The sequence below is a fragment of the Molossus molossus genome, unplaced genomic scaffold, assembly GCF_014108415.1.
Source record: "Molossus molossus isolate mMolMol1 unplaced genomic scaffold, mMolMol1.p scaffold_m16_p_13, whole genome shotgun sequence".
Taxonomy (NCBI): domain Eukaryota; kingdom Metazoa; phylum Chordata; class Mammalia; order Chiroptera; family Molossidae; genus Molossus; species Molossus molossus.
The window spans coordinates 17,052,901-17,074,292 of record NW_023425348.1 but is presented as its reverse complement, the minus strand read 5'-3'; the positions used below and the strand labels follow the sequence as shown (position 1 = coordinate 17,074,292).

Below are 21,392 nucleotides of genomic sequence, written 5' to 3'. Positions count from 1 at the left end.
CCTTTTTTACCCCATTGGCACCCTCCTCCCCATGCCCCTGCCCTGTCCCCAGCTTTGTTGTCCATGTCCATTGGTTATGCATAAATGCATATATGTTCTGTGGTTTATCTCTTTCCACCCCCACCACCCTCTCTTCTGAGGGTTGTTAGTCTGTACCCTACGTCCATGTTTCTGGGTCTACCCTATTCCTCAGACTGTTATATTCATTATATTCCATATATAAGTGAGATCATGTGGTATTTGTCTTTTTCTGTTTGGCTTGTTTCACTTAGGATAATACTTTTCAAGCCCCTCCATGTCATTTCAAAGGATAAGAGATCTTTCTTTCTTATAGCTGCATAGTACTCCACTGTGTATATGTACCATTGCGTTTTTATCCATTTGTCTACTGATGGACACTTGGGCTGTTTCCAGATCTTAGCTATTGTAAATAGTGCTACTATGAACATGGGGGTACATATATTCTTTCTGATTGGTGTTTCAGGCTTCTTAGGGTATATTCCTAGAAGCGGGATCACTGGGTCAAATAGAAGTTCATTTTTTAATTTTTTCAGGTAACACCATATTGTTTTCCACAGTGGCTGCACCAGTCTGCATTCCCACCAGCAGTGTACTAGAGTCTCCTTTTCTCCACACCCTCGCCAACACTTGTTGTTGGATGATTTGTTGATGATGGCCATTCTGACAGCTGTGAGGTGATACCTCATTGTTGTTTTAATTTCCATCTCTCTGATGATTAGTGATGTTGAGCATTTCTTCATATGTCTCTTGGCCTATGTATGTCCTGTTTGGAGAGGTGTCTGTTCAGCTCCTCTGCACATTTTTTAATTGGGTTCTTTGTCTTCCTTTTGTTGAGTTGTATGAGTACTCTACAGTGATACCTCGGTTCTCGAACGCCTCGGTTTTCGACCAAATCGGTATTCAACCAGGAGATTCGAGAAACTTTTGTCTTGGAATCCGAACAAATATTTGGTACTCGAACTTCTGAGATGAGCCGAGTTGAGCCGAATGGCGTTCATTCGGCCCAGCGCGCCTTGCTTGTGTCATCAGTGTGAGTGCAGAGAGAGAGTCACGCTTTTTGGAGTCACGCTTTCCTATTGGTTTCATTGCTTCGATTCTCGAACAATTCGGTTCTCGACCGTCCTCCTGGAACGAATTATGTTCGAGAACCGAGGTATCACTGTATATATTTTGGAAATTAACCCCTTATCTGATGTATCATTGGCAATGATGTTCTCCCATACGGTGGGTTGCCTTTCATTTTTGATGATTGTTTCTTTTGCTGTGCAGAAGCTTTTGTGTTTGATGTAGTCCCATGTGTTCATTTTTTCCTTTGTTTCTGTCACCTTAGGTGATATATCAGTGAAAATTCTGCTACATATGATGTCCGAAATTTTGATGCCTACATTTTCTTCTAGAATTTTTATGGATTCATGGGTCACATTTAAGTCTTTTATCCATTTTGAGTTTATTTTTGTGTACAGTGTAAGTTGATGGTCTAGTTTCATTTTGTTGCATGTAGCTGTCCAATTTTCCCAACACCATTTATTAAAGAGGCTGTCTTTACTCAACTGTATGCTTTTGCCCCCTTTGTCAAATATTAATTGATCATATTGTCTTGGGTACATTTCTGGTTTCTCTGTTATGTTCCACTGGGTTATATGCCTGTTCTTGTGCCAGTACCAAGTTGTTTTGATTACAGTGGCTTTGTAGTATAACGTAAAATCTGGTAATGTGATCCCTCCAACTTTGTTCTTCTTTTTCAAGATTGCTGTGGCTATTCGAGGTCTTTTTTGGTTCCATATGAACTTTTGAAGTACTTGTTCTAATTCTGTGAAGTATGCCGTTGGTATTTTGATGGGGATTGCATTGAATCTATAGATTGCTTTGGGTAGTATGGACATTTTAATGATGTTAATTCTCCCAATCCATGAACAGCGTTTGTGCTTCCACTTTTTTATATCTTCCTCTATTTTTTTTTTTAATGACCTGTACTTTTCTGTGAATAGGTCCTTTATTTCGTTGATTAAGTTTATTCCTAGGTATCTTATTTTTTGGCTGCAATGGTAAATGGGATTGTTTTCTTAGTTTCTCTTTCTGTGAGTTCATCATTGGTGTATAAGAATGCTGTCGATTTCTTGACGTTAATTTTGTATCCTGCTACTTTTCCAAATTCATTTATTAAGTCTAGTAAATTTTTGGTGGAGTCCTTAGGGTTTTCTATGTATAATATCATGTCATCTGTGAATAATGACAGTTTTACTTCCTCCTTTCCAATTTGGATCCCTTATTATTTTTTCTTCATGTCTGATTGCTGTGGCTAAGACTTCCAATACTATGTTAAATAAGAGTGGCGAAAGTGGGCATTCTTGCCTTGTTCCTGTTCTTAAGGGAAATGCTTTTAGTTTCTGCCCATTGAGTACGATGTTGGCTGTAGGTCTTTCATATATGGCCTACATTATGTCAAGATATGATCCCTGTATTCCCACATTGCTGAGCGTTTTAATCAGAAATGGAGGCTAGATTTTGTCAAAAGCTTGTTTGGCATCTATTGATATGATCATGTGGTTTTTATTCTTTATTTTATTTATGTGGTGTATCACATTTATTGATTTGCAAATATTGTACCAGCCTTGTATCCCAGGGATGAATCCCACTTGGTCATGGTGGATAATTTTTTTGTTGTATTGCTGGATCCAATTTGCTAGTAGTTTGTTCAGGATTTTGGCGACTATGTTCATCAGGGATATTGGCCTGTAGTTTTCTTTCTTAGTACTGTCTTTTTTCTGGTTTTGGATTTAGAATTATGCTGGTTTCATAAAACAAATTTGGAAATCTTCCTTCTTCTTGAATTTTGTGAAATAGTTTGAGGAGAATGGGTGTTAGTTGTTCTTTCAATGTTCAGTAAAACTCCCCCGTGAAGCCATCTGGGCCTGGGCTTTTGTTTGCTAGGAGAGTCTTGATTACATCTTCAATTTTTTGTTGTTATTGATCTGTTCAAGTTTTCTATCTCTTCCTGGTCCAGTTTTGGGAGACTATGTGTTTCTAGAAATTTGTCCATTTCGCTTAGATTGTCGAATTTGTTGCCACATAATTGTTCATAGTAGTTGTTAACAATCTTTTGTATTTCTGTGGTGTCAGTTGTTACTTCTCTTTCATTTCTGATTTTGTGTATTTGGGTTCTCTCTCTTTGTTTCTTGGTGAGTCTAGCTAAGGGTCCATTGATCTTGTTTATCTTTTTGAAAAACCAGATCGTTGTTTCATTGATCCTTTGAATTGTTTTTTTTTTTTTTTTTTTTTTGACTCTATGTCGTTTATTTCTGGTCTGATCTTTACTATTTTCTTCTTTCTACTTGCTCTGGGGTTTTCTTCTTTTTGCTCTCTAGTTCTTTAAGTTGTGAGGTTAGATAATCTATTAGAGATTTTTCTTGTTTCTTGAGGTAGGCCTGTAGTGCTATGAACTTCCCTCTCAGAACTGCTTTTGCTGCATCTCATAGATTTAGTGTTGTTGTGTGTTCATTTTCATTGGTTTCCAGGAAGTTTCAAACCTCTTCCTTGATCTCCTCGGTGACCCATTCAATGTTTAATAACATGCTATTTAGCTTCCATGTGTTCAAATGTCTGTCTATGTTCTTCTTGCAATTGATTTCTAGTTTCATGCCATTGTGATCTGAGAAGATGCTTGATATGATTTCTATCTTCTTGAACTTGTAGAGATTTAATTTGTGTCCTATTATGTTGTCTCTCTTTGAGAATGTCCCATGTGCACTTGAGAAGAATGTGAATTCTGTAGTTTTGGGGTATAATTCTCTGTAGATATCTATTAAATCCATTTGGTCTAGTGCTTCATTGAGAGTGTCTGTTTCCTTGCTAATTTTTCGTCTAGAGGATCTATCCAGTGATGTCAGTGGGGTGTTGAAGTCCCCTGCTATGATTGTATTGCTATCTATTTCTCCTTTGAAGTCCTCCTGGAGATTTTTGATATTTTTGGTACTCCTATATTGGGTGCATATATGTTTATCAAGGTTATATCTTCCTGTTGGATAGATCCTTTCAATATTAGGTAGTGGCTTTCTTTGTCTCTAGTTATGGCCTTTATTTTGAAATCTATTTGATCAGTTATGAGTATTGCTACTCCAGCTTTTTTTCCCTTTCTGTTTGCTTGGAAGATTTTTTTCTATCCCTTCACTTTCAACCTATGTGAGTCTTTTGTTGTAAGGTGGGTCTCTTGTAAACAACATACAGATGAGTCATGCTTTCTTATCCAATCAGCTACTCTGTGTCTTTTTATGGGGGCATTCAATCCATTTACATTTAAGGTGATTATTCATATGTACTTATTTGTTGCCATTTTTGTTTAGTGTGGTTCTATTTTTCTTCCCATTTCTCCTGCTAATTACAGCAGTCCTTTTAACATTTCTTGCAGTGCTGGTTTGGTGCTAATGTATTCCCTTAGCCTTTTTTTTTTTTTTTTTTTTGTCTGAGAAGCTCTTTATTAGATCTTCTATTTTGAATGATAGCTTTGCTAGGTAGAGTAATCTGGATTCAGATTCTTGTTTTTCATGACCTTGATTACCTCATGCCATTCCCTTCTGGCGTGTAATGTTTCTATTGAGAAATCAGCTGAGAGACTTACGGGGTTTTCTTTGTAGGTAACCTGTTGCTTATCTCTTGCTGCTTTTAGGATTCTCTCTTTGTCTTTAATTTTTGGCACTTTGATTATTATGTGTCTTGGTGTGGGCCTGTTTGGGTTCTTCTTACTTGGGACTCTCTGTGCTTCTTGAACTTGAATGCTTTCTTCCTTTACCAAATTAGGAAGTTTTCTGTCACTATTTCTTTAAATATATTCTCTAAGCCTTGATCTTTTTCTTCTTCTTTCGGGACTCCTATGATGTGAATGTTATTACACTTCCAGTTGTCTCACAGTTCTCTTAAGCTGTTTTCCTGTTTTGTTGTTTAAATTATTTTTTCCTTTTGGTTTTCTGATTGGTTGATTATTTCTACCCTATCTTCTAATTCACTGATCTGGTCCTCAGCTTCCTCTACTCTGCAATTTAGACTTTCCAATGTGTTTTTTATTTCTGATATGTCATTCTTTATTTTTTCTTAGTGGTTTTTAATTTCCATCTGGTTGATTTTCAACATTATGTCTTTACTCATGGTGCTCATGTCCTTACATATGTTGTTGAGCTTCCTCAAGATCATGGCTCTGAATTCTAGTTGTGTTAACTTGATGAACTGTACCTCATTTATCTCATCTTCAGTAGAGGTCATCTTGTTCTTTCATTTGGCTTTTGTTTCTGTTTTTCACCATTTTGGCTATCACAGTGGGCTTTGGACTCTGCCAAATTTTCTCCATGGGTGTTGGTGTTCTGCTGTTTGTGGCTCTCTCTCCTGGGTTTGGATAAGTCAGGGAGGACCCACTTTAAACACCACTGTCAAGTCTTAACTTTCCTGGTTTGAGTTGCTAGCCCATGGAATGGTAGTTATCCTCTAGCTTTTTTGCCTGGAGGCTATTAGTAGCAGTCACCTGAAGAACCTTGGTTTCTGAGTTGACTGAAAAAGTCCCTTAGGTTCTCAGTGCAAGAGGGTTTCTCTAGGGTGGGGCAGATGCTGGTTGTTAATGGGCCTCAATTAGCATTTCAATGCCCACTGGGTGGGGTTGAATCTCCAAGGGAGGGGCCGCCACCTCTCCCCAGGGCCCTGGGAAGGAGTAAGATGACCACAGTCGTGCGTAGCTGCTCTCAGCAAAAGCTATGCATACCCTCCAAATCCCGAGTGTCCCCACACAGTTCCATTCCAGTCTGCCTTCCCTCTGCCGGAGCCCAAGGTGAGTGGCTGCTGCCAATTTAACCTCTGTCTGGGCTCTTTGTCGTGGAGCTGCCTGGGACGTTAACCCGAGCGTGCTGCTCCCAGCTAAAAGCGGCTGAGGCTGCAGCAGCTCCCAGCCATGGGCGTAGCACCCAGCAGAGGTCACAGGACTCAGCTGAGGCAGCTGCTGGTCCCATCCGAGGTCACAGGACCCAGCTGAGTGTGCACCTTCCAGCCGAGGCCGCTGGTACCAGCCAAGGGCCTAGCACTCAGCCGAGGTCACAGGACCCAGCCGAGACGGCTGCTGGTTTCAGCCGAGGCAACTGCTGGTCCCAGCCGAGGCCACAGGACCCAGGCGAGGGCACAGCTTCCAGCCGAGGCCACTGGTCCCAGCCGAGGCCACAGCAGGTCCAAGCCGAGTCCACTGGTCCCAGCCGAGGCCGCTGCGGACCGTGGGCTCCTGGCCTCCTCTCGCGTCCTCACAAGCCTAACAGGATTGAGTCAGTGTCCCTGGTTATGTGGTTCTCCAAGCTGCTTTTCGGTCACCTTTTCCTGACAATTTATCTTTATTTTCATTGTAATTCCAGTTTGGTCCTGGGAGATGGTCTGTGTAGCTTTCATTCACCAGTGTAGAGATGCATTTTTTATGTGTGGGTTTCAGCATACATGTGTTATGCTGAAACCATACATGTGAGGTAGGAAAGGAGATGAGGAAAATGTGATAGCTTCATATGTGTGAAAATACTAGAGGATATTGCATTGTTAACATCATTTTTACAGAGAGGGACTTGAATTTGATCCCACTGGTATAAAATAATCAGTTTTTTAAAAAAATAATTAACCAGTGTCTAACATAACCTTAATAGACTGATGTCAATTAACCCCTTCACTGTGGGTATCATGGAAGTTCTTTTGCTAATTAGAAAGCAAGAAGACACTGCTTTTAATTTTCTCCTATAGGACTTGAGAAGCTGCGTACCCAAACATAATGTGAAGCTTTATTCTTCACAGAAGTCAGTGGTGGTTACCAACATGGGCACTGTAGAAGAGGGAGGAAAATTAGGGGCAATCATAGGGCACTCCCAGTAGGGGGAGAACCAGGAGGCAACAATGTCATGGAAACTAATGCAGAGGAATAAAAGGGTGTCAACAGTGTGTGCAATGTTGAGAGAGACTGAGAAGCATATGGTACAAGAAGAGGCTATTGAAATTAGTGCTTGGTTCAAGACCTCAAAGAAAGCAGTTTTAATAGGGTGGTGGGATGGTAGGCCACCCTCGGAGGAACTATGGAGGCACTCCAGCTGAGATGGTGGTGGAGAAGGCATGTGGCCCATACACAGGAGAGGTGTGGTGATGATTACTCACTTGAGAAGGTCAAAGGTAAGTACGAAGGAAAAGAGCAGGACAGAGGGAAATACTGAAGATGAGAGAGAGAGAGAGAGAGAGGAGTTGAAGAAATAAAGTTGAGGAGGAAATGGGAGAGTAGAAAAAGAATAAAGATGCAGAGAAATTTTTGGATATAAAAATGAATATAAATATCATGATAAATAATATTTATCTTCCTTGTGAAATATATTCTTCTATAAAGAGAGAAAGTCTGGCATTGAAAACTTAAAGGAATAGGGAAAATGAGAATAACCACTATATATCCCATAGCACAAAGAGTGAAATCATTGCCAAATTGCAGAGGATTAGCTGGGCCAAGAGTGTGGATTTGCAGTGTCCCAAACTACTTCTGGTTCCTGACTTCCTCTGACACTACTCAGCAGCCAGGAAACCAGAGTAAAAGGCAGAGGGAGTGGCTCAGAGCTGGGGATTAACATGGGGTGGGGGTGGAGGGTCTGGAAGAAGAAGGTCAAGAGGTCCATTGGGTCCAACTAGATAAAAAGGAAATAAAGCCAGAGTGTGCATCACTGTTCCACGTCAATTGGTCTTGTGTCCTGAACTTGCCTGAAAACTTCTGCCAGTGGTGCAGCACAGAGGTTAAGAGCACAGGCTCTGGGGCTAGGTTAGAGCTTTTGAGAACTGCAGTTCTAAGAGATACTTGCAAAGAGTGGGTTTTGATATGATAGCAACTCTGATCCTAGGAGGTGGGATTTCTTGATACCCATGATTCTGGATACTAATGATCAAAACACATTTGCTTCTTGTCTGCTGCCATGAACAAATTGCTTTGATAACATTTAAAATCGAGTCAATACAATGGTAATAAAATCTCCTATTAATATACCTGAGAAGCATGTTATAAAACTACAGTAGCATGGAAATGTGTTCCTTTGCTTAAAACATACAGTCTTTACTGTTGAAAGTCTAAATAAATATAGATACTTATTGTCTATAAATAATGAAACAAATTCAATTCATTGAAATTTAAAAATTCTCATGTGTTTTGATCAGTGCTGTAATAGACCCGCTTTGTCTTTTAAATATTGATTACCTAGCATGTAAGAAATTACGATCTTGCCTGGCCAGTGTGTCTCAGTGGTTGAGTGTTGACCCATGCACCAGGAGGTTGCTGGTTTGATTCCCGGTCGGGGCACATGCCCAGGATGTGGGCCAGGTCCTCAGTTGGGGGCATGCTGGAGGCGGCTGGTCAGTGTTCTCTCTCATCGATGTTTCTGTCTCTCTCTTCCTCTCCCTTCCTCTCTCTCTGAAGATTAATAAAGAAAAAAAATTAAAGAAAAAAAAGAAATTGCAATCTCTTTCCAAACTCATGTTATAATCTGAATGTCTCTACCATGCATACTTTTTATTAAAAATATATACAGTTTCTATTTGTTCTAGGAACTGTATTCATAGTCTATGTTTTGCTGTTTTTCTACCCTAAAGGTAAAAATTAATAGGAAAAAATACTGTGGGCAAGGAGATTAATGTCTAGTTTATTGAGGGTATAACTTTTTTCTTCAGGAGGCCACTAATCTCAACATTAAATATTAAAGAAATAAAATATTTAATTAAAAACAAAAACCAAACTGACACCCAAACCAAAATATAGCAACCTGTGATAAATTTGAAAGAGAACACAGGGCCCATGAATACTTTATTTCAGAAAGAATAAAATAATAAATTTTTCTTACTTTTAAGAAGTTCTTCATTTAAAAAAATTGTTACTTTTTCTTCTTTTATTTTTAGGATAATCATATTGTATATAATAAGATTAAACCATTATAATGATATAGTTTTGACAAATGTATGTACCTGCGTAACCAGGACCACAATCTAGATAAAGAATATGTCCATCATACTAAATGTCTCTAGTCTATGACAAATAACTCACACCCACCCACTGCCTGAAGCAACCTCTGTTCTGCTTTGACAGCCTAGATTGGTTTTGCCAGAACTGGTTTTACTCTAGAATTTTATATAAAGGAAATCATACAGATGTACTCTTTATTTCTGGCTTCCTCTCACTAAACATGCTATTGCATTTATCAGTACTTTGTTCCTTTTTTTTTTTTTCTTAAATTTCCATGTTTGCTTATCTACTCACCTGTTTGGTGGACCCCTTTGAGCTCTTTCCAATTTGGGTCTATTATAAATAAAGCTGCAGTGAACATTTGAGTCCAAGTCTTTTGCTAGACACTTTTAGGAAAATTTCTCTAGCAAGTTCCTAAGAGTGGAATTAGCTGGATGTATGGTAAGTGTGTGTTAAACTTAATAAGAAAGAGCCAAGCAGTTCTCCAAAATAACTGTAGCATTATTAGATTTCAGCCAGCAACATATGAAAGTTCCAGTTGCTCTATATTTTGGCTAACGTCACTAAAGGTATTTGATTTTTTGTGTTTTGTCATTTTTTTTTTTTAACATTGAGTTTATTTTGTGAACTCTTCATAGGAATTCTTTGAGACCTGTTTTGAGGAAGGGACTCTCCAGAGAGGATTCGTGTGTTCTTCCATTTGTGTTAGAATGACAATCTAATATCCTTGCATCACAAACCTCAGAATGCTCCTGTTTTTGTCCTTTCTGAGGCCCAGCTCTTGATAATTTTTGGAATTTCTGAGCTCTTCCAGTAGATTTTGTCCATGTACCAGTGCCCAGTCTTTACTTATTACAACTAAGAGAACCTAAGCAAGTGTCCGGGATTGTAAGCCCCTATGAATGTGGTGGATACTATCCCAGAGAAGAAATCTGAGGCTCTTCCTTAATCTCTTACATGATCTCGATGCCTCCACTTTCACCCTTATTTGGAAGAAATAAGCCACGTTGCAGTGTCCACACCAGGATATTGTAGAATGACTTTGCTGCAAAGTTAACAGACCCAGGCATGCATCTCAAAGCTTGGTGCTGTCCTTCAAGTGGCTGATTCAGGAGCCAATCAGAGAAACAGGAAAACTGGACCTGGGAATCCCGTCATATCCCACATGCAGCAATAGCTGATCACAATGCCAGTTTTCTGGTTATATGTAATTTGGGGAAATTTCTTCCTCTGTTAAGCAAATATAGTGCTGTAGTGTATGAGCAGTGGCTCCTGCTCTCGTGCATACCAAGAATAGTGTTTGAGTACTTGGTAACTTTTTCAACTATTGATTCTTGGCTGTGTTTTAGGTTCACAAGGTGAAAATAGCTACACTATTTTCCAGTTTCTAGTGCTTATGTATTTACCTAGTAATGTAGAGCCCTTTGGGTTAGTTGGCTTATTGATTAATCACTGCCTTAAGTAACTGATAGTTCAAAGGCTGTTCACTTTGGAAAGGTCGTGGCTACACAGTAACTAATCAGAGGTTAGTGGTTTACAAGCTCATTTGGCACTTGTAGGTTTATTGTCCCAGAGATTAGAATTATTAATTTAGTTACAAAAATACATTTCATGTTCTGGCTGCTGTGGGGAATGTTTTCCATAAGGTGGTTAGAGAAGGACTTCACAGTCCCAGACAGAAAAAAAGGATCAAATTTTTCTTAAACAATTGAATGAAATTTCCAGGAAGAAGCAGAGTATCACTGTGGATATATATACACTCATTCCTCATTTGGCTTTGAGTGATTCTCCTGTTCACTTACCCTAAAGTGAATCTTGACAACCAACGAGTCTACTTATGTATAGAGTGGCCCTATTTCTTCATTTTAAAAGAATAGACCATCAAGGGTATAGAGATATTTAGGAAATATAGAAACATAAAATAAAGACTTCTTCCTATACCCCAAAGAAGAAAAACAAAACCAGAAACAAATAACCCCAGAGGAATTAGAGCTAAATAAGAAGAGGTAAAATGTCGAGTAAACAAATAATGGGTCTATGTTGAACTCAGTGGAGGGGCATTTCTGCCGTGGGCTGAGCACACCAGTGGTCCAGGCAGAGTAGAACTGTGGAGGGCTTTGCAAGAAAGGTCATTGAAATAAAGGGAATGTAATGGAATTGAAAACATGACTAAAATCTTGAGAAACACCGAGAAATGATGATGGTGCAGAATGCAAGAAGAAAAGGTAAAGCTGTCAGAAACTCCAGTGAACAACAACCAACCAACCAACCAACAAATCTACACAAGACAGTATGATCCAAAGCTGCAGTAAATTAATGTGACACAACTTTTAGCACTGGTGAGTATAAGGCAGGAGAATCCATCTGAACTACAAGACAGGATTATTCTCCAAGTATCAGAGGGGCTATGGCATTAGAATCTTGGAAACACAAGAATATTCATAGCACACTAATGTTTCTGCAGATAATATTTTGCGGTCGCAAAAATGTAAACACCATTTACTGGTGTCAACATTTGCAATCAAAGAAATGAAAGACTTTCCCATCAGAACGGCTATCAGCTTTGACCATATGAAAGCAAAGCTAGAGCTGAAAGATGTTGGGAGGTCACATGGGGAATGGAAGGTGAAAGAAAGAGGGAATCAATCCACGAGAATCCCCAGCTGCAAACAGGGAGCCAGGAGAAACTGACTGTCTAAGTAAGATGTGGAGGTTTAAGTCTGAAGTTGCAGACTTGAATTGAGAATGGTGATATAACTATATTGGGAGGCAGAGGGTAGAGGTTGTGGGAGGTGGGACAAATCAGCTATCCTTCATCTGGTAGCTAAGTTATAGCAGGAAGTTACAGACAATCAGTAAAGATGATGCACCATGAAACAGAGATTTGAGCTTTCTATTTAGAGGTTTATAGGTAACCATGAGAAGAATTATTTAAAAGTGGTTCCCTCTGCCTGTTGGTGTGGCTCAGTGGATTGAGCATTGTCCCATGGACTGAGAGGTCCTGGTTCAATTTCCAGTCAGTGCACATGCCTGGGTTGTGGGCTCGATCCCCAGTAGGGGGCGTGCAGGAGTCAGCTGATCAATGCATCTCTCTCACATCGATGTTTCTATCTCTTTCTCTCTTCCTCTCTGTCTAAAAAATAAACAAAACATATTTAAAAAAATAAATAAGGCGGCTGCCGAAGAAGTGGTGGGGGAAGAGGTGGACATCAATGCAAGACTGAATAAGAAAAACAATTGCTTCCTCCTAAACCATGGCATATCAGTTATATAGAAATACCACTTTGGGAAACAATCTTCAGGAAAGCCTCGATGAGCTCATACAGTCTCAACAGATCACTCCCCAACTTGCCCTTCAAGTTCGACTTCAATTTGATAAGGCTATAAATGCAGCATTGGCTCAGAGGGTCAGGAACAGAGTCAATTTCAGGGGCTCTCTAAATACGTACAGATTCTGCGATACTGTGTGGACTTTTGTATTGAATGATGTTGAATTCAGAGAGGTGACAGAACTTATTAAAGTGGATAAAGTGAAAATTGTAGCCTATGATGGTAAAAATACTGGCTCCAATACTACAGAATGAATAGAAAAATGGCTTTTTTATGCCATCCTCTGTTATTATTCATCACTTTTTAAAGAGAAGCATAGAAGAGACTTTATTTATTCTAGCATTGCAGAAACGGCCACACTGTGCTATACTATCAGAGAATCCAGTAGAAAGAAGCTTGTAACTACATTACCTTTATTCTGCAGCATGAAGAAACAGAACTTTTTTTTTAAAGACAAATCAAATGTTGCCTTCCTATTAACATTCTTTAATAAACTCATTTTAAAACTCAAATAAATAAATAAATAAATAAATAAATAAATAAATAAATAAATAAATAAAAGTGGTTCCCTCTAGGGGACAGGGGGACCAAATAACTTGTGTTTTCCATTATAAGCCTGTGGTATTAAAACTTATACATATTAAATTTGTATCCTGAGGTCATCGCTGCACTATCTTTCCTCTGAGCTCATAATGAGGTGCACAAATGCCTTAATAACTGATGGCATGAGGATAGGAACCTTTACCATACAGTGATACAAACTCTTCACTGATTTAATTTGTGGGGCAGAAGAGAAAACCCCTCTTTATTGAGGTGGAGGGGAGAATCCCACCTCAATTTCTTCAGGCTATCTTTAAAAAAAGACAATTATTTTTTGGTCTCTATGTCATTTATTTCTGCTCTGATCTATACTATTTCCTTCCTTCTACTTGCTCTGGGGTTTTATTTTTGTTTGCTTTCTAATTCTTTAAGTTGTGAGGTTAGGCAGTCAATTAGAAATTTTTCTTGTTTCTTGAGGTAGGCCTGTAGTGCTATGAACTTCCCTCTCAGAACTGCTTTTGCTGCATCCCATAGATTTTGTGTTGTTGTGTGTTCATTTTCATTGGTTTCCAGGAAGTTTTTAATTTCTTCCTTGATCTCCGCGGTGACCCATTCATTGTTTAATAATATGCTGTTTAGCCTCCATGTGTTGAAATGTCTTTGCATGTTCTTGTTGCAATTGATTTCTAGTTTCATGCCACTGTGATCTGAGAAGATGTTTGATATGATTTCAATCTTATTGAACATGTAGAGATTTAATTTGTACCCTATAATGTGGTCTATCTTGAGAATGTCCCATGTACACTTGAGAAGAATGTGTATTCTGTAGTTTTGGGGTGTAATTCTCTGTAGATATATATTAAATCCATTTGGTCTAGTGCTTCATTTAGAGTCTCTGTTGCCTTGCTAAGTTTTTGTCTAGAGGATCTATCCAGTGGTGTCAACAAGGTGTTGAAGTCCCTTCCTATGATTGTATTGCTGTCGATTTCTCCTTGGAAGTCCTCCTGGAGATTTTTAATATATTTTGGTGCTTCTATATTGGGTGCATATATGTTTATCAAGGTTATATCTTCCTGTTGGATAGATCTTTTCAATATTATGTAGTGGCCTTTTTGTCTCTAGTTATGGCCTTCATTTTGAAATCTATTTGATCAAATATGAGTATTGCTACTCCAGCTTTTTTTCCCTTTCCGTTTGCTTGGAAGAATTTTTTCCATCCCTTCACTTTCAACCTATGTGAGTCTTTTGTTGTGAGGTGGGTCTCTTGTAAACAACATATTGATGAGTCATGCTTTCTTATCCAATCAGCTACTCTGTGTCTTTTTATGGGGGCATTCAATCTATTTACATTTAAGGTGATTAATGATATGTCCTTATTTATTGCCATTTTTGTTTAGTGTGGTTCTATTTTTCTTCCCATTTCTCCTGCTAATTACAGCAGTCCTTTTAACATTTCTTGCAGTGCTGGTTTGGTGCTAATGTATTCCCTTAGCCTTTTTTGTTTGTCTGGGAAGCTCTTTATTAGATCTTCTATTTTGAATGATAGCCTTGCTGGGTAGAGTAGTCTTGGATTCAGATCCTGGTTTTTCACGACCTTGATTACCTCATGCCATTCCCTTCTGGCCTGTAGTGTTTTTTGTGAGAAGTCAGCTGAGAGTGTTATGGAGTTTCCTTCGTAGGTAAACTGTTGCTTATCTCTTGCTGCTTTTAGGATTCTCTCTTTGTCTTTAATTTTTGGCAGTTTGATTACTATGTGTCTTGGTGTGGGACTGTTTTGGTTCTTCTTACTTGGGGTTCTCTGTGCTTCTTGAACTTGAATGATTTCTTCCTTCATCAAATTAGGGTAGTTTTCTGTCACTATTTTTTGAATATATTCTCTATCCCTTGCTCATTTTCTTCTTCTTCGGGGACTCCTATGATGCGAATATTATTATGTTTCCAGTTGTTCCACAGTTCTCTTAAGCTGTCTTCCTGGTTTTCAATCATTTTTTTTTTTTTGGTTTTCTGATTGGTTGATTTTTTCTACCCTGTCTTGTAATTCACTGATCCGGTCCTCAGCTTCCTCTACTCTGCTTTTTAAACCTTCCAATGTGTTTTTCATTTCTGATATGTCATTTTTTTTTATCTCTTCTTGATGGTTTTTAATTTCCAATTGGCTTATTTTCAGCGTCTCTATGTCCTTACTCATGCTGTTCAGCTTCCTCAAGATCATGGCTCTGAATTCTAGCTCTGTTAACATGCCTAACTGCTCCACATTGATCTCGTCTTTGGTGGAGGTCTCTTTCATTTGGTGGAGGTCTCTTTCATTTGGCTTCTGTTTCTGTGTTTCACCATTTTGGCTATCACTGTGGGCTTTGGAGCCTGTCAAGTTTTCCCTGTGGGTGTTGGTGTTCTGCTGTTTGTAGCTCCCTCTCCTGGGTTTATATGAGCAAGGGAGGACCCACGTTAAACACCACTGTCAAGTCTTACTTTCCTGGTTAAAGTTGCCAGCCCAGGAAAGGTACTGTTATCCTCTAGCTTTTTGCCTGGAGGCTAGCAGTCGAGGTTACTTGATGAGTTTTGGGTTGTCAGTTGATTGAAAAACTCTGTCAGATGCTCAGCTTAAGGGGATTTCACGAGGGTGGGGCTGATGCTGGTTGTTAATGAGCTTCTATTACCACTTCAATGGCCCACAGGCTGGGGTTGGATCTCCGAGGGAGGGGCTGCTGCCTCTCCCCAGAGCCCTGGGAAGGAGCAATATGGCCACCGTGCTGCTCAGCAGCAGCTCAGCAAAAGCTCTGAGCGCCCTCCAAATCCCGAGTGTCCCCACACAGTTCCAGTCCAGTCCGCCCTCCCTCTGCCGGAGCCCAAGGTGAGTAGCTGTGGCTTTTCTAGCCTCTGTCCCAGTTCTGCGCTGTGGAACCGCCTGGGAGTGTAACCCGAGGTCGCTGCTCACAGCTGAGGCCGCTGGCGAGCTGCCGACCGTGGGCTCCCCGCCCCCGTCTCGCACCTTCGCAATCCTACCAGGATCGAGTCAGTGTCCCTGAATATATGGTCCTCACAAGCTGCTTTTCTGTTTCTTTTCCCCATCGATTTCTCTGTGTTATAGTTGTAATTCCAGTTTGGTTGTGGGAGATGGTCTGTGTAGCTCCGTTCACTCCTCCGCCATTTTGGAATCCCTTTCTGGGGGTGACTGTCTCTCCACAAAAATATGCTAAGGATCTCAATGGCGGAGGCTCCGAGGCTCCAAATCCCTGTGGTGCTGGTCCCTCCCCACTGGCCCACCGCCGCCACCGCCGCCGCCGACCAAGGCATGCCAAAAGACAATTATTTTTATTAAACATATAGAACATAAAATTTGCCATCATAACCATTATAAGGGGTCAAGTTCAGTGGCATTAATTAAATTCTCAACGTTGTGCAACCATCACCTCTGTTTCCAGAATTTTGCGTCACCCCAGCCTGCGTACCTATTAAGCAATAATGGTCCTTTCCCTCCCCACCCCAGCCCCTGGTACTTCTATTCCGCTTTCTATCTCTCTGAATTTGTCCCATTCTGGGTGCCCCATATAAGTGGAATCACACAATATATGTCCTGTGTCTATCTTATTTCAATTACCATCAGGCTATATTTTGGCAATTTTTTGAAATTCTTAGACCAGTGGCAAAATCTGAAAGACATGGAAAATGTGATTTAAAGTATTTTACTCCAGCCCTGGCTGGTTTGGCTCAGCAGTTGGAGTGTTGGTCTGTAGACCAGAGAGTTCCGGGTTCGGTTCCCACTAGGGGCACGTACCAAAATAAACAAACAAACAAACAAACAAACAAACAAATAAGTAAACTATTTTACTCCATATAAAATCTTAGTGATACCAGAAAAAATTATATCCATAAGAAACAATGGCTGATGAATTTCCCAGAATCTAGAACTGGTGTCTATGCCAAAATTTTCTTAGTGGGTTATTAAAATAGAGAAGCACATTTGGTTAGAGTGAAGAAGAAAGTCATTTGAAATCTGATGCTTTCCAATCATCACTATGTGTGACTGCCCACACTGGAACAGCACTGGGCACCACGCTTAAAGCTCAGTCAGACCGACAGTGCTACTTCTTTTACCAGCTGAGAAGGACATCGTTGCTGCATGGACAGTTTAAGATGAATCACCCAAATCTTGCTTTACCATACAGATGTTACTTGCGGATATGCTCCTGAGGGGTGTTTTGTTTTTGCCAGTGGAATTGCTGCCCTTTATCTGCACACTGATATTGCTTTATTCATGCTCTGCCTTCCTTTCCAAATTTCAGACACCACTAGTTGTATTTGCAAGGGAATGAGTATGTGTGCAAGGATGTGAGTTACAACATATCTAAAGAGATGAAACCATCTCTGGTTATTTGTATCGATTTTCCATTGCCAACTAAAATTAATTTCAAGGATGTAGCAATTTGTAGAAAAACTGAAGGACTGATAACTGCTGGATTCTTTTCTGTGCTTTCTTGAATAGCTGTCATTCTTGACAGATACCCTAGAATGCAGTTATGCAAGGAGATGCTAAACTGTCAGCATTTCATTAAAAACAACCTGCTGAAGATTATAGGGTGACTACTTACCACATCCCAAAGCACAGAGAACACAAATATATTTGCAAGAATATCCCCTAGAGAGCCCAGGAGCAAAACATCTTTGTGAATTGATTCACCTTTTCTGCATCTGCAAAGACACAACAGGGAGAATCTTAAATTTCTCTGAGGTGACCATTTCTATGAGGGAACTGTAGCTGTAATGTAGCTGTCAAAATGAATTGGAGGGCAGGAGCTCTAATTTGCAAGCTAACAGACATGAAAAATATATGATGTGTGTGTGTGTGTGTGTGTGTGTGTGTGTGTTAAGAAAGAGAGTTTTTAATAGAGTTGCTTTATTCTGAAAACTGTGTGGTATCACCTGCAATGATACCACATAAAGAGTTATGTTGTCAGGGTACTTGGAAGAGGACATTATCAATGGGTATACTGATGGAAAGCTAGGGATGAAGCTAGCAGTGGGTGTTAAAAAGCATGAAAGGATAAGCAACCAATAGGGTCTTGTAAAAGAGGCTAAATTTGTATCAGACATCTGGGTTGTGCTGGTCTCTATTTTTTAGGGAAAGTTGAGATGGTGGGAGTAGAGAGTAGGGGCTAGCAGTGAGGGAAAGACTTGCAAGACAAATACTGCAAAAACTGGTTTGATTGACATATGGAATGTAGGGCAAAGTTCTAAGTGGGGTCTATAGAAATAACTATGTTATATAGAGTTCCTCAGTTATATAAGTATATCTGAAAGATTATAAAAGGGATCAGTGTGGTGACAGCTTAAGATTGCTGATTGATGGCTAAAGTAGAAAAGGTATGTAAGGAAGGGTGTTCTTGTCATATGCTCAGGCCCCCTCACTAAACACAGCTTTCACGCTGTGTATGCAGAATTCATTTACTCCTCTGGTGACAAGTAAGACATAAGCAGAACTGTGCAACCTGACTCCTTATGTGTGGTTCCACCTAGAGGACATTGTTGCCACCCAGGTAGCAGGTGTGATCCAGGGGACAGAGAGAGAGAGAGAGAGCACTCTGTTGGCCTTATAGAATCTGAAATAGAGGTTTTGCATGATTTGACTTTTTCTCTGTCTTTCACAGTGTATGACCAAATTCAGTCACGTGTTTTCAGGCACCTGTTGTCTTGGTGGGTTGGGAGAGATTTAAGGGACTCAGACGGTGTAATACTGCTGCTTGGTCTAGTCTGACCATCTCAGGATCAGGCCAGAGTCCTTAGGGTCATGTATGTGTCTCCTCTCTTTCTCTCTTAGCCCCATAACCAACCTGACAGAAAATGGTGTCAGCTCTACCTTCAAAATACATCCAGAATCTAAACACTTCTCCCACCTTCGGGGTGAACACATTGATTCTAGTCACTTCTAACTTGTCTCTCACTTCTGCCCACATGCTCTACAGTCTTGTCTTAACACCTCTGCCCTAAGCCCTCCAATGGTCCCCACCCTACTTAGAGTGAAAACCCAAGTCATTAATGTGGACCTTCAACTCTCAGGTCTCATCTGCTACTCTCCACCTCCCTCATTTGCACTGCCTCAGCCACATCGGCTTTTTGCAGTTACTCAGGCGTACACACTTTGTTCTTGTCTCTGTGTTTTTGCTTCTCTGTTCCTTTTGTTAGGTGTCCTCTTTTCCAAATACGTACACATTCACTTCCGTCCCTCCTTTGTGTCTTTGCTCACCTGCCGCCTTCCTAGAGTGCTTCCCTGGCCATCTCATTTAAAATCTCCTCCCACCCCCATTATGTCCTGTCTATTTTCTCTTCTTTCTTATTCTCCACTGCATTAATCACTATCTGTCACATATTTTCTTATTTAGTTTATTCATACTCTATCTCCCATGATAGAATGCAAATGCATCAGGAGCAGGGATCTTTGTATGCTGCCATATTCCTAGTGCCCAGAATAGTATCTGGCATATAATGGGACTCAATATGTATTTGCTGAGTGAATAATTCACATCAAGGAAGAAAACTGGAAGCCTACTTTAGTGCATTAAAGAGACCGGAGTTGTCACTGCCACACGGTGTCACTGTTGAAACACAGGCAGCCTGAACTTGCCCATGCCTGCTGGCAGGAGAGCTGCAGTCACCTGGTGCTAACTAGGTGGCATGCTACCACTGATATCTGAAGATTCAGGAGCCTGGGCTCACCCCATCATTCACTTAGCAAAGATGCTTTGGTGATGGGAGGCTGCGGCTACCAGCTCTGGGGGAAGGGCTGGAAGACAAAGTTCCGCTCCCTAAGTGTTAACCTGAGCGGCTGCCACTCTATGCCAACGTGGGCCTGGATGCCCGCGTTACTGCTTCTTGGGTGACTGGCTCATTAGTTCATGTGCACACACATGCACATCCATGCACACTTAGCCCCAGACATGTCAAAGGGGCAAGCTCCTAAGAGGATTTCAGCAGCCTCCTGTTCTGTCTGGGATCAGGCTCTCCCTAGTCCCATGTTCTGATCTTAAGAGTACAAGAAACTTTTCTTTTTCCTTCACCTTAAACCCTCCTCATTTTGTATCTCAGGAAGAATGACATTTCTTTAAGAGAAAATTCCCATCTTATCACATGTACAGTTGGGCTCATGTTTCAGGTACTTACTTTATCCAATTAGATATGCATACTTTTTAGATAACCAATACTTTCTGTATCTGACTATTAACTTATAGGATCTGATGGAGCTTGACTTTGATGAAGAAAGAAACCCAAAGAGAGTACTTTAACTGTAAGGATGATGCCATAAAGGCAACGAAAAAAGAGCAAGGCAACTCTGAAGAGATAGCTCATTTATTCATTATCAGTAAAAATAATAATGATAATAGTCACCATCCATGAGCCAACTAATATGTGCCTGGCACCTTTAGGTGTGTTATCTCAATCAATCCTCATAGACTAATATCATTAACAGGAATGAAGACACAAGAAATCTGAGATGCAGAGCAGTAAAATAACTCAAAGCATGAAGCCTGAGACAGTGTAGCAGGGCCAGGATTTCAACTTTGGTCTTTCAGACCCTAAAGCTTGGAGTCTTTCCAGTGTGTACACTTAACCTTAATGACTGAATGTCTTGGGCTATGTCTACTGAGGGATTCATACACTGTTGCTTATTCCCAGACTGACTGCTACAGAATCCATTTCCCTGCTACGAAAACTGGTCCCACCCTTTTGGCTCTGGAAGTGTGTGTTTCAGTTGGCATCTTCTTTGCCTTTGGGAACATTTTTGTTTCAACTCTTTTAGAGTGGGATGATAATTTTTAAATCTGATCCTTCATAGTCCAGATGAAGGAAAGGAGAGAGAAAGCAGGTGCCTGTATGGATGAAGCTGGAAGGGCCTCTGAGGTGCCTTGGAGCATGTGGTTGTCATTGGCTCCAATAAAGGTGAGGATGTACCTGTGAGAGATGTTCTTTTGTGAACATCCAGGCATAGGGATTCCTTAGCAAGGTGTAATTCTTATTTTTCTCTTCAGAGTTGAAATAAGCCCTGCAATTGGTAGGCATTGCAATCACAAATGAATGTCAGAAGTAGAGAAGACAAAAGGCCGTTACCTTGGAAAAGACGGATCTTTTCTCTCATTTTGTGTTGCCTTCATCTCACACTTGATAATTCTGTAGGGTTCTGACTGATACTGTAGGGTTCTGGCACTTTCCTTATGACTCAGAAAAAGCCCCCAGGATCTTGTTCCCCAACTTGAGGTCATTAGAATGCTTGAGTGAACTTCCAAGTTTCTTTCTGTTTAAGAGAAAGTTATGTAAGAGGTGTGTCTAGGCCAGGCATCCAACTGCTGTGGAAATGATCTCAACACAGAAGCATTTCCATTTTGTAATGCCTTCATATGAGCATACTCAGGTATTCCAGTCCTCTTGTATTTTGGCATGTTTTTCTTGATTTGCCATAAAAATTTCTGCATAGGAATTACTTGATCATACATTTGTGTTTTTGATGTCTCACAGCATATCCAGG

The 21,392-nt window shown here is 40.3% G+C and overlaps 1 protein-coding gene across 1 annotated transcript; it reads left to right on the top strand.

The window, feature by feature from the left end:
• The first annotated feature begins 12,188 nt into the window (after positions 1-12,188).
• LOC118628389 (transcription initiation factor IIA subunit 2-like) lies at positions 12,189-12,846 on the top strand. The gene has a single exon (XM_036259299.1). The coding sequence runs from the start codon at positions 12,262-12,264 to the stop codon at positions 12,589-12,591; it is 330 nt and encodes a 109-aa protein (XP_036115192.1). The 5' UTR covers positions 12,189-12,261; the 3' UTR covers positions 12,592-12,846.
• Positions 12,847-21,392: the final 8,546 nt, after the last annotated feature.